Source organism: Telmatherina bonti (genome assembly GCF_933228915.1).
Source record: "Telmatherina bonti genome assembly, chromosome: 17".
NCBI classification, from domain to species: Eukaryota; Metazoa; Chordata; class Actinopteri; order Atheriniformes; family Telmatherinidae; genus Telmatherina; species Telmatherina bonti.
This window is the reverse complement of record NC_136615.1, coordinates 19,082,551-19,100,874: the sequence shown is the minus strand read 5'-3', so window position 1 is coordinate 19,100,874 and position 18,324 is coordinate 19,082,551. Positions and strand designations below refer to the sequence as shown.

The window sequence follows — 18,324 nt, the reverse complement described above, 5'->3', positions numbered from 1 at the left end:
AGACATTACATTACCCATTATGCTTATGCTTGCTCCCAGACACATGCACACGCATGACTCATTGTTCCAAGATTTCGATTTACTGTGAACAGAGGTAATGAATCTGTAATGTAAAAATTTCTCTTTTGCATTAACATAGCTGAACTGAACGCTGTGAAGCATGAAAGAGCAGCTCTTGTAAAAGTCCCAGTGCTGATGTGCACATGCAAGTTTTGTCCCCGACCTTTTTCCTCTCTCCATCTTGCAGCTCTTATTCATTTATATTCTGCTGAGCTGCTTGAGCCTTTGAGTGATAAAACCATGAAAGAGGGAGTGAGAGAAGGATGGACTTGGAGGAGGAGAGGAGGTCCAGCAGCAACACAATGATGAAAGTAAGTTCCCCAAGCTGCTCGTGACTTATCTTACAATACACAATAGCTGCTTTAAATACCCTTGAAGTCCCTGCCAGTGGCTAGTTTGGAGTGACAGTGACAAAAATAGGGAGGGCTACATAGCTTTAAATTCTTGATGAAATTGCAATTAAGACACCAGCAGATGAGCTGAGCCCGGGGCTGTGCAAGCAACGACCAAAAAGAAACAACAAGGATGTGAAGAGGAAACACATGAAAAGTTAATTTTGCACTGTGAGCTTTATTTCTGGCCATCTGTCATTGCACATAACCCTCCCTAAAAATCATAGAAGACATGAAACAGAAAATGACCATCAAGTCATAACCACTGCCCAGCAGGGTCTCCCTTTTGTTAATGAGTAGTAAAGCTGCAGTGTTTGACCATTTTACTGAACATTATAGGATACAGTTCTAATGTCTGGAAGCAACACAATGATCGCTGTCGTTTGAATTTCATTGCCTCCACAGTTTGATTGGTGGTAGAAATACTTAGGGGTCTCTTTAAATGGTCTGTGGGGGCAGTTTTTGTATTTTGTCACATGTCCCATGATTATCGCCTTAATACTGACACTAGCTGTGAGATTAAGTGCCAGAGCCTTGAAGGGAAACTGCCTTTTAGCACTCGGAATATCAAGTAATTGAAAGTTTGACCGAATGTATGTAGCTCTGCAGTTTTACACTAAAGAGAGTGCAAAGCTGGATACTACTTATACAGCAAAGGAAATCAAAAGGCTTTGGCTTAGTTGTAGAAATGTAAGCACTTTTAAATTTTGCTTTATTGCCCTTTAAAATACAGCTCCAGTCACTTTTTAAATGAACTACAAATACTCATGTACATTTGTGCTTAGCACATCATTTCCTACATATATATCATCAAAACCTTTGCAAATGCTTTGAAAACAGAGTATAATGTATTTTTGGCACTGCAGGAATGAATTAATACACACACTACTAGACACATTCATGGTAATGCTTGAAGCTAACTTTCATGTAATTGGCAATTTTGATAATGGGTTTTTCTGAATGCTCCGCACCTGTTTTGCATCATGTGATCCTCTAATAAAAAATGAACAATGGATACTATTTCTACATTACAACCCAGTCCTATAGAGACAACCCATTCACTGAGGTAAAAAAAAATCTGTCATAATGGTTGAATTGAAGGTCCAGAGAAACTATTGTGTTAACATTACTGAAAGTCTTCTCAAGCATGTAGACAAAGCTCCGTGCAGCATCTTATCAGCCTATGGCATCTTAGTGTAGCACGGTCCAATCAGTGAACACATATTTTGTGCGTGGCTGCTTTGTCTCTGTGCCCAGGAGCCGGGGGGCTAAAACCCAGGGCTCTCACTCCATCTGGTGCTGCCACTAAGGGTGACACTATTATACTCACACAGCAATGCCAATAAACCTCCCAAAAAACAGGCCTTAGTCTCCTTTTTGACTGCCCTAAAACCAAATTTTAATCATAAGGTTGTTGGCGGTGGAACATCACCTTGCTCATTTAGGGCTTTCTGTATTTGTTTTGACATAATATTACAAAGTGTCACTTTCAGCCATTCTTTAATCTCACAACATTTATATAATCTTTTCAGAAGATTCAGCTCAACAGCATTTCCTCACATACAGCCTTTTAAAACAGTCTGAGAAGCTGTTATGAGATTTCAGAGATTAATTTGCCCTTTGGACATACAGTACAGCCGTCTGGTATAAAAAATCAAACAAGCATTTGAAGGCTTGCTGGAGGGGACTAGCCTGCCTGACATGTTACAGTACATCAGTTGCAATAATAATTGGATGTTTGAACTACTTTTTTTTTTTTCTAAAGACTCCTTGAATCCAAGGCCAGCTTTTTTTTGTTGATGAATTATTAAATTGAAACATATAAGATGGAAGGATTTTTAACTGCTACCCCCATTTAAAAGGTAACTTTACAAACCATCATCTTAATAATCTCTTAATTTAAGCATTCCCCTCAATCTTCATGGCTTAGCAGCAGCATCTGCTACACACAAACATCTTTATGAAAATCCAACCAGAGACATGTTGACATCTGTTCCTGTAATGACTTTCATTAATCGTCCATCTACGGACTGAGTGCTAGTGAACTAGTGCATTTATGTACAAACTAAATACAAGTTAAATCTGAGTCATCTGAGTTTTTCAACATCCATCACTCCAGTTTGACCTCCACATGTTTACAGAGTGGCCAATCTCAGTAAATACCATATAAATCTTTCAGTCAAAACAAATAAATAATAAACTTTGGACTAATATCTTAGCATCTTAAAGCACTTCATGTGTCCTCGCCAGACTAGTAAAGCCCCCACATTGTGCTTTTTGAAAATTTCCTTTTTTCCTTAAGTGTGTTGAATATACTTAATTTGTGTAATAGGCTATAGAGTTATTATAGTCTAAATCAATCATCAAGAGGACTCTTTATCTTTCACAGAGCACTGCTGTTGAACTGAGAATAAAATCAGTCTTACACCTGCCTGGTGGTTGGTTTATCTCTCTCTAAATCAAAGCAGTTCTATTTTTCCAGCCTCTTACATCCAGTGGCAACAAAGGTAACAACTATCACACTGCCTATATTATTCTTTTTTTTTTTTTTTTTTTAAAGATTCAGTTTGTTAAATTGGTGTGAGGTCTGTCAGTGAGTGAGTTCACTGATTGGTTGTTTAGCAAATAAGTCTGCAAGAATGTAAGTGGCAATGAGGACAGAGGGCAAACAGTTAACTTCACATGTCACACACAATTTTTTTTTATTTGCCATTTTTACTTCACCAAAGCAAGCAACACTTTTCACAACAGCAGAGGTAACTGGTGTGAATTAACTGAGAATCAACATGATTTAAGATAGATATATAAAACAGAAAAATGCATCAATGAGCAAGATACAGTCCCACTAAGTCATCATTATTTAAAGTGTCCCTCATATACTCATTAACTCCACGAGGTAGACATCCTGCGGATGCCTTCTTCAAGAAGTAGCTGAGATGAGCATGGTGTGCACGTGCCTATTTAATTAGTCAGGCAACAGCACAGGCACCCACAATCATTCATTCAAAAGCAGCTAAATGTGCAATTACATGCCACATCTGCAAGAGAAGGTTTTGTTTTACTTTGCAGCAGTACTAAATGAGCACATACTTTGCTTTGAAAAAGACAGAAGGCTGTCAGACACAGATAATATACCAGTAATTATGAATACTTAAAATGTAGTTTTTGTCCAGTAGTTATATTCTATTGATTTCAGTAAGCAATATTTTAAACCTTTAACAAATTATTTTGACTCTGCTATTTTTCATGAGCTTATGAATCAATGTGGTGAAATGACTTTTGGCATTTTAATTTTGTACTGTGTAAGTGCATGGAACTAAACCAATAAGAAAATCCAAATAAGCCCCTCAATTTATAAGTTTACACACCTTCTGATACACATTTACAAAAACCAATAAAAGCCGAGACTCATAGATAAATTTGCAACATCCACAAGAAATGACTGGAAAGGTTCATGGAAATGAAGCTGTGATTAAAGAAGACTTGTCAGAGTGGGGGGACTGAGAGTTGAGTCACTGCCAGCAGCTGTGGAAGACCTGAGAGAATTTTTTTCTACTTTTTTAAGCTTTCTTGAAACCACCACTTTCCCAGTGCTGCCAGTTCTATGTCTTAATTTTCTTAAGATGTATAACTTGAATCACCTATCAGGACAAAACTTTGTGCAATAGGTGATTGACTTCACCTACAGCCTGCAAGTTCACCTTTCAGTCCTTTTAGTTTCCTTAACAGATTATTTCCTGCAAACCACTACAAGGTTGTGCAAGTGAACACAAGTGGCATTAGCTCCAGCCTGTTGCCATGGTGTTACCTAATTTATTGTACATCAGCCCACTGGCTTCAAACAGTGCAATACACATTTTGCATCATATTAATGTCAGTGGTATCTTCCAAAGGACACATTTCCACTGAGTGATTTAGAAATAAAAAAATTTAGCTATTTTGAAGTAATAAAAAATATTCAAAGCTGCAACCATACTGACCAATACATTTTTAGGTATGATAGAATAGGTATGACTTTTTTTTTTTTTACATATTTATCTCACGTGAAGACAGTTTGGTGGCCCTTTTTGATATCTTGGGCAGTTGTTTGTGTGCAGCAGCTGGCCATGCATTTTAATGAAATCACATAAAATTTGAATTTCCAAACACTCAATGAGCAAACATAGTAACATTATAAATTATGGGCGAGTTAGAAGAATAAATATATGAATAATGTGCTAAATGTGAACTATTTCAAGCGTGCTCAAATTAAGAAGACAAGCAAAAAAAAACCCCAAAAAACAAAACAACACAAGATTTTTTGAATGTGATCCCTCACAGACTGGGATCTGGTTGTGCTACCTTAGATTTAATGTACAAGATAAGACACAGGAGGATTCTTAAACACAGAGATATCTGTTTTCATTAAAAAAAACAGTTAAAGGATGATCAGATTCAGCTTATAAATAACTAAAGAGCAATTTTAATGAATGGCTTGTGATATTTCAGCACATGCAGTTCGCGTAGACAGAATAACAGAAACCCAAACTTAAAGACCCTGTTATCAAGTTGTGTTAAGTATTCTTTTTTTTAAAAAAAAACCTAAACCTAATATTGTAGCACATTACAGGATTCCAGCAGCATGAATGTGACAGTTGTTGCACAGACGGTTAAGCTTTGCCTGCCAAAATGTCCTATTAGGTCGATTTCATGAAAAGTTATGCAACAGATAGAAATCCATGGCGCTTATATCTTGGAGCCATGAGTTTTGCTTTATATACTCACTAGAAAGATGGCAATTTAGATCAAAGTCTAACAGTGTAAACTGTTAAGAACATTCTTTACATTTACATTTGAAGCTTGTTTTAATAACCAGGTTTCTTATTTTCTCACTAACAAACATGGAAACAGTATTTTATGCTTTTGCTCTGAATGACTTATAATAAAAGCTTTCGCTGATTTTGAGGATATAAAGAAACAATGAGGCAGTGTCAGCTTAAAGATCATGGCAAGCAAAAACTAATCAAAGCCACCAAGAACACAAATATTATTTATTAACTGGATAACTACAATAGATAAATAATCAACTTGGGAAAGTCTGTTTAGCTTCCCTTGCTTTTGCAAGGGAAGCTAAACAGACCAATGTGCTACTTTTAGGGGAAATTATTTAAGTAACGTGCAGTCCACAGACATACAGACATACACACACACACGCACACGCACGCACACACACACACATATACATATATATATATATCTATATATATATATATATATATATCTATATATCTATATATATATATATATATATATATATATATATATATATATATATATATATATATATATATATATATATATATATATATATATATATATATATATAAATAAGAAAGAAGGTCACTGGTTCGATCCTTGGCTGGGGAGGGGTTTGGTCAGTGGCCTTTCTGTGTGGAGTCTGCATGTTCTTCCTGTGTATGCGTGGGTTCTCTCTGGGTACTCCGGCTTCCTCCCACCATCCAAAGACATGCATGTTAGGTTAATTGGTTACTCTAAATTGCCCCTAGGAGTGTGAGCGTGAGTGGTTGTTCGTCTCTCTGTGTGGCCCTGCGATGGACTGGCGAGCTGTCCAGGGTGTACCCTGCCTGTCGCCCAAAGCCAGCTGGGATAGGCTCCAGCTTCCCCGCGACCCTGAAATTGGATTAAGCGGTTCAGAAAATGAATGAATGAATGAATATATATATATATATATATATATATATATATATATATATATATATATATATATATATATATATATATATATATATATATATATATATATATATATATATATATATATATGGCTGGGTTTATAATAACCATTCTCCTGCACCATGTTGAGAGTGAATAAAGGCTAAGATAAACCTTTGGTTGAATCTCAAGAAAGTAGATTGGTGCACGAGATAAGGATTTGCTCTCCATCTGTTGCCTTCTTAATAACCTCCTTGGTTATTTCCACTGTCAGGGATGGATTTAGCTTATTTGATATGATACAAACATGTGGCTATTTATAGATTTTTTTAAAAATGTATTTCACTAATCAATCCATATATATATATATATATATATATATATATATATATATATATATATATATATATATATATATATATATATATATATATGGATTGGATGGATAGATACAGTATGTGCGTCAAGCTGTATCAGTCTTAACAGCAATGTTAAGTGTGGGACGGGATTGCTTATTTATGTATTTATCCATTAGTGCTTTGAAATACTCCTATCATTTAAATGTATTTAATGTCTTTCTAAGTGTTGTGTGGTTTCTTAATCACTATATGGGTCAAGTTAAACTTAAAATAGAACAAATCAGCAAAGCTTTTAAGAAAATATTCTCGAAAGCAGAAAACAGAATACATTCGATTTGACATAATATTAACTTAATGAACTGCATAAGCCTCCCCAAAGTGTGTCGCAAAAGTACATAAGTTTACAAAAATGCTTCGCACTCCGTAGCAGTAGGTGGCAGAGTTGAGTCCATCAACGCAACAAACCGAAGAAGAAGGGGAGTAGAAAGAAAATCCCACGTGTTTCCAATATGTCCGCTGACTGGGATCTTGTGTTTTGAGATTATAAATATTATTTCATGCAGTGCTAGTTTGTAATCGGTACAGTAAAGTTATCGAACACAGGTGGGTAAGTCTTAAAAGTTACAGAATGGGCCAAAGAAAGAAGAAACTGACCAAAAAGAGACACACCAGCAAGAGGAAGCAGGAGCCTGACTCTGACAGCGGAGACTTCGAGCTTGCTGTTGAAATGAAGGACGATAACTCTGTAAGAAAAATCTATTTATTTATTTATTTATTTATTTATTTTTAATAGGCACTCATTGAGTCCTTTATTAAGTTACCGTATTCTATGAATTATTGAGTCCTTTATTGAGTTACCATATTCTATAAATCTGTAAAAAAAAATTCACACCCGCACGACAATCTCAGAAATGTGGATCAGCTCTTTTCAGGAGGGGGTATAGCTCAGTGGTAGAGCATTTGACTGCAGATCAAGAGGTCTCCGGTTCAAATCCGGATGCCCCCTACAATTTCATCTTTGTTTAGTCTGTAAATTACCTAAATAGTGTGTGTATTGACAAGTTAAAGATATCATTCGGGTATATAGTAGTAATATATAACACCATTTTGGAAGTAATCTTAAGTGTGACAACCCGAAGAAACTATGAGTAATATTAAGCTGTTCTCCAATCGATTTTCTTTTTAAAAGATACCTTTTAACTTATTGACACATACATGTGTAGCTACACAATATGTATATATAGGTTATATTATAGTTTATTTTCATTGAACTACATTAAATTATTGGAAAATCATAGTTTCCAAAATTTGTTCCACGCACTTTGGAAGTAATCTGTTGACCAAGACCAGGACTAATAACCCAACTCATGAATATGGGTAGTAGGATGTTTCTACCGCATTATTATGAGCTCTGTAAAGACAGACGTGATGATGCCTTGGGCGCTACATCAGCTTCTTCACAAGGGTTCAAAAATTCCCGTTAAAAAAAACTACTAATATCTTAATTTATATCGAGTAGTATACCATGTGATCTCCCTGTCCATACGTTTTCTGTTTCCACATGTATTTATCTTATCAGTTCATTTGCATGCAGACTTTACTGCAGTCCTTTAATATGACGAAGCTGAAGTAACCAGTCAAATGATGGAAGTAGTGGATTTCCTGAAAAATGCGAAAAATTGACTGGATTTGGGTTTTTGGATGAGCATGCCCAGGGTGTACCCTGCCTATCATCCAATGATTGCTGGGAGAGGCTCCAGCTTCCCCCACAAACCTTCAGAAATGACTGACTGACAGTGCATTTTCAGTTGTATTTTGTCATGCTGACAAATGGTTGTAATATTTTGCCAGCTCCATTTAAATCAGTGAAGATTAGCAGAATAACATGATATCCTCTTAGTGTAATCCAATACATTCTGTTTGCACCACAATACTGCAGTTTCTGAAATGATTATAGACCTTTCTAAAAGAATTTAAATTTAAACTTGGTTAAATATATAATTTATTTCACAATTACAATTTTACAGTTAATCAGACTGTTCTTGAACTGGCAACTGTAGATGGAGATCAGAGTGCATATGGTTGTCTGTCTATGGTAACGCTTTGGAAGGCAATCTGTACAAGGTGTACCTAGCTTCTTACTGTGCCAAAAAACCCAAAACAGCATAAAGTGGGAACAGAAAATCAATTGATTCATAAAGATTCCTTTCTTTTTTTTAATGTCACAGCCAGGGAAGAAATTGCCACGGTTCCCTGCAGCTTCAGATTGCACATCAGATGTGGAGCCTGACACGAGGGAGCTGGTTAGAGCACAAAACAAGAAAAAGAAGAAATCTGGAGGATTTCAGTCCATGGGTAAGTGCAAGGAAAGCACTCCTCTCCTCTGTAGCTGCTTTCAATCTAGTTTAACTCTATTAAATGCAATTTCAGGTCTTAGCTTCCCTGTTTATAAAGGAGTGATGAAGAAGGGTTACAAAGTCCCTACACCCATTCAAAGAAAGGTAAGTCTGTGTCATTTTCATATCCAGTCGTGAAGCTGAATAATTGTTTACATTCTTGGGTTTGGTTTCTAAATTCTTCTCGCCACCTCCTCACAGACTATCCCTGTGATACTAGATGGAAAAGATGTGGTGGCTATGGCCAGGACAGGCAGTGGTAAGACAGCTGCCTTCCTGGTGCCCATGTTTGAGAAGCTGAAGGCCCCTCAAGCCCAAACAGGAGCCAGAGCTCTCATTCTGAGCCCCACCAGAGAGTTGGCCTTACAGACCATGAAGTTTACAAAAGAGGTATGCAGCTTGTGTTGTTCTCACTCTCAGATGTAAGTCTATTTGGATAAAAGCATCCCCTACATGACTGTACAATAGGATAGGTATCTCAACGATACAGAAAGTGTTGCTGTTTGGTCAGGTTTTTTTTTATTTTTAAAAAAAAAATTTTTAGGGTTCTTATTATTTTAACATATAGTCGTTTTTTTTTTTTTTTTGTTTTGGTGATTCTTATGATTCCTCTTTCTTTTTTTTTTTCTTTAGTTGGGTAAATTCACAGGCCTCAAGACTGCTTTGATTCTTGGTGGAGACAGGTGTGTGACCCTCAATTTGTCTTCTGCTGTTAGTTTATTGTGCTTTTTTTCATCTTTCCATCCTATGGAGAGATCATCAATATTTCTGTTGTTTTTCAGAATGGAGGACCAGTTTGCAGCTCTTCATGAGAACCCTGACATGTAAGCGTTTTGTCTCGGCGCCTCCTGGTGTAGTGTTTGATGTGCTGCACTACACTAGCCTTAACTTCTGTCCTCCTCCTACAGAATCATCGGTACTCCTGGTCGTCTCATGCATGTCATCAGTCAAATGAACTTGAAGTTGCATAGTCTGGAGTATGTTGTGTTTGATGAGGCCGACAGGTGAGAAATGTACTTGCATATTTGAAGGTTTCATATTTCCATCTGTTCCATCTGATTCCTTACTGTACGGATGTGAGCTTGTGTGTATCGTTCTGCATGCAGGTTGTTTGAAATGGGTTTTGCGGAGCAGCTTCAGGAGGTCATCCAGAGGCTTCCAGAGACCAGACAGACTGTCTTGTTTTCTGCCACTCTTCCCAAAATGTTGGTGGAGTTTGCCAGAGCTGGTGAGATCAGCAACTTTCTTTCTTTCTTCTTTGTTTTTTTCTTTCTTTTTTTTTTTTTTTTAAAAATAGATTGTGGTACACACTTCATGTCAGTTGTGGTTTGCATGCATGAAATAATTATGACGGAAAATCTTGATATTTTTAAAGCAGAAACAATGTTTAAGCAATCCACAGCATAGAAAATGATAATGTTGGCTTTTTTTTTCTTGGCATTGATGCTGGTGCTTAAAGTCCTGGCTAAATAAATACATGTTGTTTCCAGGGCTGACAGAACCTGTGCTGATTCGCTTGGATGTTGATTCTAAGCTTAGTGACCAGATAAAGGTAAAAACAGAACTGGCTTATTCATCATGTTAAAGTTGTAACTTATTACTACAATTTTTTGTCTTTTTCAGGGATTAAGATGCAGTTTATTAGATGATTATTTAATATGTTTGCACATTGTTAACCTAAAAATGAATCTAGAGCTTGAACGCTACAGAAAATTTCTCAGTTACACATATATCCAGCTCTTTCCAAATGTTTTATTTTCTTCCACCAGCTGTCATTTTTCTATTTGCGTGTGGATGACAAAGCAGCACTGCTGCTGCACCTCTTGAGGAATGTTGTAAAGCCTCAGGAACAAACTGTGGTTTTTGCTGCTACCAAACACCATGTAGAGTACCTCAAAGAGGTGAGACAACACTAGATTTACCCTGGGTGTGTATTTTCCTGATTAATTCTCCTAAATCCTGTTAGATACAGTTTTATCATTAAAACTCTGTTTTTGTCTTTATCTCCAGCTGCTGTCTTCAGAGGGCATTGAGTGTGCCTACATTTACAGTGCCCTTGATCAGACTGCCAGGAAGATCAACATTGGGAAGTTTGTGCATCGGAAAGCCATGGTGCTTCTTGTGACTGATGTTGCTGCTCGTGGTATAGACATCCCCCTGCTGGACAACGTCATCAACTACAACTTCCCCTCAAAAGCAAAACTCTTCCTTCACAGAGTTGGTTCGTGGTTTAATCACTGCACGGGGGTTGTTGTTTACAAAGTGATGACCTCTGATGTAATATTCTACCTGTCTTATCCCATCAGGCCGTGTTGGACGTGCAGGTCGCAGTGGGACATCATACAGTATGGTTTGTCCAGATGAGATTCCTTTTGTCTACGATCTTCATCTCTTTTTGGGAAGACCTATTCAGTTTGCCACTCCAGAACACACACAGGGTAATTTCTGCAGAATTAACTCTAGAAATGATGGGAACACATGTTTAATGACTCAAATATTTCTAAATAATTGCAGTATCTGTTGTCCCTGTCCTCTAGATTCAGACAGTGTGTTCGGTAAAGTCCCTCAGAGCATCCTGGATGATGAAGGTTCTCATCTGATCACCGCTCATGAAAACTCCCTGGACTTGCAAAATTTGCGTCGTGTTTCAGAGAATGCCTATAAGCAGTACCTCAAGTCCAGACCAAGCCCCTCCCCAGAATCCATCAGACGCGTCAAAAACACAGATCTCTCCAGTATGGGAGTCCATCCTTTGCTTGGTCAGTCTGAGAAAAAACTAACCATGAAAAAAACAAAGCAGTAATACTCTTTATTTAGACAGAAACTTGATTGTGTTCTACATTGGCCTGACTTTGTTTCAGGTTCTGGTTTGGAAGAAATGGAACTGGAGCGGCTTCAGATGGTTGATGCCATCAAGGGCTACAAGTCCAAATCGGTACATTTGCTGCAGATATATTGGTTAAATTGCAATACCCTGTTCATTTGTGAGAAAACATTCAATAAATCTTGTTCCATTTTGATGCAGACTATCTTTGAAATTAACTCAAGCAGCAAGACACCCGCCAGTGAAGTGATGCGGAAGAAACGCTCCAAGGACACACGATTAGTGGACAAATTCAGCAAACAGAGGGACGACCTGGCTGCAGAAAGTCGGCTGCAGCAGCCAGTCAACCTCACCACTACTGCTGAAAGCAATTTGTCACGCAGCGCAGGCAAGGAGGAGGATGATCTTAAGGTAATAAACACCAAGACTTCAATTAAACTCAATTCTAACCCCAAAAAAAAGGAAAAGTCTTTTGAGCATTTTTTTAGATCTGCTTATGGTGTGCAGATGAGTCCTCACGCCAAAATCATGGATATTTCATTTGTATATTCAGTTAAATGGACGGCAAATCATTTCAGTCATGAACTCAATGTGAAGTAAGGGTAAACAAATAAGCATTTGTAGCAGCAAAAGCTTAAGTGGATTTATAGTGAAGGTTTAAATCTCAAATTTAAATATAGATATATATGTTTAAATATATTCAAGTATAAATATGGTATATATTAAGTACAAATTTAAGTAAATATAAAATTGAAATAAGTTTATACAGCAGGTTATTTATAAAGTTTTTCTAGTAAGGTTATTATTTATATAGTAAGTTTATAAGTATATACTTCTATGACTTTCTGCTTTTACCTGTATGTAACTTCCATGTTTCCTTTTGACTCAGAAATGGCAATTTCTGAAGCATGTATTCTGCATCACATCTTACAACATGTGAGCTCCATTAACATGTTTTATTACTGAAATATGTCTTAATTTAGACACAGACCTTGCACAATCTTCTCTGCTGAAATGCACGTATGAGCGGCATCTACAGGAAAATGATGCACATATGCATGTTAAAAAGCACCATGCCTGTTTAAGCTGGTGACTCTCAGAAGCTTAAATTGTTGGACATTTGAAGATTGGTTGGACTTGATGTTTAACCCTGGATGTTTTTTCACAAGGGGGTGTTCTCAGTGGTGGTACGTGTTAAAAGAAAAGGTCCGCAAGAAGATGGGTCAGATCATCCGAAGAACAAGAAAAGCAGACACACTGGTAAAGATGAGGAGTATTACATCCCATACAGACCTAAAGACTTTGAGTCTGAGAGAGGGTGAGGCATGAAACGTTGTGATTTTTAATTTTTCTTTCACTTATGACACATTAGGGAGTTTGTGTAAACCCATGATGTCATTACCTGCATGTCATCAGGTTGAGCATCGGTGGAGAGGGCAGCAATTTTGATCAGCAGGCCTCCTCAGCTGTACTGGACCTCATGGGAGACGAGGGTGACAAGTTGAACGTGCACAAAAAAATAATGAAATGGTGAAAATTCAAATTCACTCTCCAGTGCCAATGTAGTCTCTTAATTTGTGATTTTGCTGTTTCATAGTATGAATTTGTCCTTTTTTCAATCACAGGGACCGAAAGAGGAAGCGTTTCGTAAGGGAAACTGGAAAAGAGGATCAAACGAAGAGCAGGACGGAGAGCGGTCAGGTCATCATTAACAAGAAAAACAGGAAAAACTTGTATCCTTTGAACAAAATGTCACCCTGTGAGCTTGTTATCATCACTACTGTTGTTAATCTAACTTACAACATTTTGTTGAGATGTATTACTTAACAACTTGTCAGTTATGAAGAGTGGAAGAAAAAGTACAAAGTCGATGATGCTGGATCTGGTTCAGATGGAGAAACGGGAGGTGGCAACAGGAGGCCAGGGGGAGGTAGGGCTGCATCTTTATCATTCACTACATGATGAATGAAACTGCTTATTTCCAGTTATTTATTTATTAAATGTCAATGTATGAAATGTGTGATTAGTTAAGCATCTCTGAAAGGCAGATTCCAAGCTTTCATTCAGAAGGCTGAACTAAATTACACAGATACAACCCCCTGCAAACAGGAGCTCACATGTTATTGGACATATTTATACCATGCATAAAATGTGGGGGAAAAAATGCTAGTTTTTACCATATTTCTGCCTCAACAACTATGTTTTCTTCTGGTATGCTTCTCCCAGGTCGTGGCCGTGGTCGCCATGGCGCAAAGTCCCAGCGCTCCGCAACCCCACAGGTGACACCTGGTGGCCGCAGAATACGCTCAGAACTGAAAACAACTTCTCAGATCCTGAAACAACGCAAAATAAAGCATAAGCATCAGTTCCTGCAGAATGGAGGAATGAAAAAGATCCGTACTAAGAACAAACAGTGGCTCCAGGAGGTGAAGAAATCTGGATTTGGACGGGGAAGCCAAAAGAAGGGCAAGATGAAGAAGAGACTGTAAGAAGGACACACAGGATAAAGAAGGCTGATGGCATCAAGAGGAGCTGGATGAAAAGAAACAGTATGGTCATCATCGAAATTTTTATGTCTTGTATGATTTTGAGGTTTAAAAGGGGAGGATTTCAGAAGTGGTCACATTTTCCCCTCTGTAGCTTGTGAACTCTAGCTTCCGACCCATTTGGTTTGGGTTTGTCTTATTTCAAGGACATCAACAATTTAAACCATGTTTTGAGTCCTGAAATCTATGTTTTCAAATTATTTGCCAAATACAGTGTGAATAAGGCAGCATCCTATGTCCTGTCTTCATTGAGTTAGTTTCATATTTCATCCTAGAAGTGTACCAGCAGAGTTCTTACACACATACACATAACCCCCCACTGAAAAAGCTCAGTGTCTCATCAGTCAGTTCTACTGGCCTGAACAAGCTCTGCCCCCCATTCTTCCTCAACTCAGCTGAATGTGGTGTTTGACAAAGGTTTTCATTAGGTTTAAATATAGTCTGCCCTCTCAAGACGAGATATCAAGTTGTAATTTCAAATGGTACTACATAAGGAGTACTGGGTGCCTGGGTGTAAGAGAGGCGGACAACCTAGGAACCAATGTGTGGGTCCCTGACCCAGGTCTTTTATTTTTACCGACTGTTCCCTGAGAACTTAAAAAGTCTGAATTTTATGTTGTTTTTTTACTGTATTTTTCAGATGAAATACAGAAAAAAATCGCGAAGTATCTGTTGATAAAATTTTAAAGATCATGCACCCACTGTCTCTGCATTGTAGAGCAACCATACTACAGTATTCATTGTACAAGGTGCAATGCTGCTCTCTTCTGGTAAACAAGTAGAACTGCATGTCCAGCAGTTTTCAGGACTGCTGTCTTCCAGCTTTAGCCCACTGGGTCACTTGACTTTATCTCAAAGGTGGAAAAGAAAGAGGTTGCTTGTTCTATATGTGTGTTGAGATCTGTTTTGGACCAAAATAGCCTGTAGCAAGAGACTGTGTGATTTACACAAAAATATATCAAACTGAATTTTATTCACATTTTAGAAAACAAAGTCCAAAGCTGTTTTTCAAAATTGAATTTTGAGTTAAATATTGATGAATGTCTTTTAGACAATAATTTTACCATTAAATGTTACTTTTAATTAATGTTTGCATATAAATGACACTTTTTGAAAAATAACAAATTTAATAAAATGAATTTGACAGAATATATTAGAGCCCTGAGGTTTTGAGCCATTTTTGGTGCACGTCTGAAAACTATCAAATTATGGTATTCACATTTTCCTACCTGCTTCGATCAATTCAGGGGCAAGGGACACAACAAACAATGGGGTATTTTTTCCTGTGGAGAATTTAACTCTTTATTATCAGGGAAAGAAGAATTGTGTCATATCTTTAGCTGGTGGACAGTGCAAAACAGGACCACATGCACAGCAAACTGAAAGGAAACAGCAGCACCGCTACTTGATGAATGCGAGGAAGTCCATGTGGATGTAGTTAAAGTGCTGTTTGCTGATGATGTGTACAACCTGTTCTCGGTTATTAATGACTGCAGGAACTTCAGGGGTGCGAAGACTTGGGGCCTCCAGGTTTCTGTTCAAATGCAGCTAAAGATGTAATGAAAATGTTATAGTTGGAAGGTTATGTGTTTGGTCCAAACAGCAGAGTTTCCATGGAGATTGTCACAGGACACACATCAGATCATGTTCATATTTCACAGCTGAGAGCTCTTTAAAATAGCATCTATTCATAAAATACACAATCAAGGGCGGCTATGGGCTAAAGCAGTTTTATAAAGTCTCAAGTAAAAGATGTAATTAAATCTGTTAACTAGTTTTGTTTTGTCAATGACTTTCTCTATCATAGATATGCAACCTAAAAGAATACACTTTAAATGAAACATTTGAACATATAAATAGATGTATTTTATAATTCTTGTAAATGCATACACTATGTTGCATTACCTTTTATAAAAACAGTTCACCTGCACTGATGAATTAATTTAGAAGTATAATATACCAATTAGCAATTATCAGTTACAGGATATGCTTATTATTCATTCATTCATTTTGCTGGAAAGTTTTCTTACATGGTGGAGAAATCCAAAATATTGAAGCACTGGGAAAAAAAATGGTCAACTTACAGCTTCACTCTGTATGTGTGTGTGATTCAGATCAGTTGAACACATTTAATGAAGGCTTTTGTCGGATGTAAACACCCTAAAAAAGACAAACTCTGCAAAACTTTATGCATTTATTTACTGATTATTCAAAATATCTTAAAATTATTTCAAAGAGAGCCTTGGGCAACGTAGGGTGACTAGTAGTTTTAATATCACAAAGTAGTTTGTGGCTTTTAAGTGAAAATGTCACATATCAAATGTTTAGAAATGAACAAATGTTTAAAAAATTGACAAAGAAATGTCTACAGTTTCATAAGAACACATGCTCTGCAATAACAACATAAATCTTACGACGTACTGCTTCTACATTATATAAAACATTGTACTTATATGATACATTTTACTTTTCAACTTGACAAAGTAAAAGTTGTGTATAAAAGTATGGAATTTCAATTTCTGTGTAAGAAAAGAGAAGATTAGGGTTGTTTTTAGAGGTGTAACCACTAGTCATGCATTTGTAACCTGTAATCTGGATCCAGATCCACCTGTGGCTCCAGAGCAAGACCTAAAGATAATGTGTTTTAAGTTATGTCCCCAATATAGCAAAAGGAAAAAATATAAACCCAAAATAACAAACAAAAAAAATAAAAAAAACAACACAAAATTAAACACCTATAAATAAAAGACAGCAACAACAAAAAACAAACACATAATTATCTTCCTTAGGTTATACAGTATAACAAACTTATGGCTTTAATTTGATCATAGTGTCATTTTTTTTTATTTTGAAAAAGAGAAAGTACTAAGAAATGATCTTTTGTTAAACAAATATAAATAAATAAATAAACAAACAAATAAAAAACCACTGTGCCATCTGTCCTCAAGCTGAGACCAGCTCCTGCAGGAGTAAAGAACAGAACATTGTCTAAGATACCAGTTAATCCTCGCTGAGAGATACAGGACCACGATGTACCTTTACTTTTATATCACTTCTTCTGTAAAACCTCCCCCTGGCCCCGCCCCTCCTCTTGTCTATCTGATGGTCCCACTCTCCATCCCAGCACTCTCTAGAGCAACAGGAGCTCTCCAGTCATCAGAAACAGCAGCTTTATCTCTTTTTAGGTTCCCAGGGCCGACACAGCGTCCACTTGAGATATGACAAAGAGCTCGTGCATCAGAATATTGCCGCTCACATAATGGTGGGATACAAATGCTAGTTAGTGTACGTGTATATAGGGTTCAGCAGACTAAAAATTGAGGCATTTTGCTTTTACTTTATGGATTCTTTGACTGGTTTTACATATTCAGCGAACCAGTTGAAAAATCTGAATAAATCTCAGTTATCTCCTACAATTTAATCTGTTTTTTTTTTTCTTGCCTCTTCATTTTGAAAACAAAGCTCAATTATTTAACGACAAATGCTCATGATTAATTTGAACCATCGTTCAGCCTTGTGAAGTCAGCTACAATTAATGATGAAATGACAGTAAAAATGTCGAAAGTTTGGAAAAACAAAAAAGCTAGGTTAAATGAGCCATGATGAAATATGTAGCTTAAAAACAATACGATTCTTTCACACATCTTTTTACAATATGGACAAAAAAGTTCTTTTTGATGGATTGCTGGAAATAGTCAATCATTTAAACAGGCTAAATGAAAATGCCTTTTTGCTTAACAACAAAATATTTAAATATCTCATACAATTATCTCATTAATCTCAATTTGTTATCAGTGCAATTATCAGTTTGTAGATGTGTGTGTTGCGTTTTGTCCTTTCCCGAGCAGCTGTGGCTGCAGTCTGGCTCTCCTCTCCTCAGTTCTCTGTTCGCTCCCTCCGATGATAAGATTGCTGCCCTTTTCTCAGGCTATCGCTCGCAAAGCAGAAGGCCACTTGAGGAATGACAGAACCAACATGATTGACATGAGCTGCTCTGAACTCATTCGGAAAACAGCTGAAAACTCTTTAAAGATG

The 18,324-nt window shown here is 37.0% G+C and overlaps 1 protein-coding gene across 1 annotated transcript; it reads left to right on the top strand.

Moving 5' to 3' along the window:
* The first annotated feature begins 7,013 nt into the window (after nt 1-7,013).
* Nucleotides 7,014-15,156, top strand: ddx54 (DEAD (Asp-Glu-Ala-Asp) box polypeptide 54). The gene is made up of 20 exons (XM_079256222.1): nt 7,014-7,268; nt 8,752-8,878; nt 8,954-9,024; nt 9,121-9,309; nt 9,553-9,602; nt 9,702-9,743; nt 9,828-9,923; nt 10,026-10,147; nt 10,410-10,471; nt 10,689-10,820; nt 10,930-11,140; nt 11,226-11,357; nt 11,457-11,678; nt 11,781-11,854; nt 11,945-12,154; nt 12,913-13,061; nt 13,160-13,273; nt 13,369-13,476; nt 13,582-13,673; nt 13,970-15,156. The coding sequence occupies exons 1-20, from the start codon at nt 7,152-7,154 to the stop codon at nt 14,230-14,232; spliced, it is 2,583 nt and encodes an 860-aa protein (XP_079112348.1). The 5' UTR covers nt 7,014-7,151; the 3' UTR covers nt 14,233-15,156.
* Nucleotides 15,157-18,324: the final 3,168 nt, after the last annotated feature.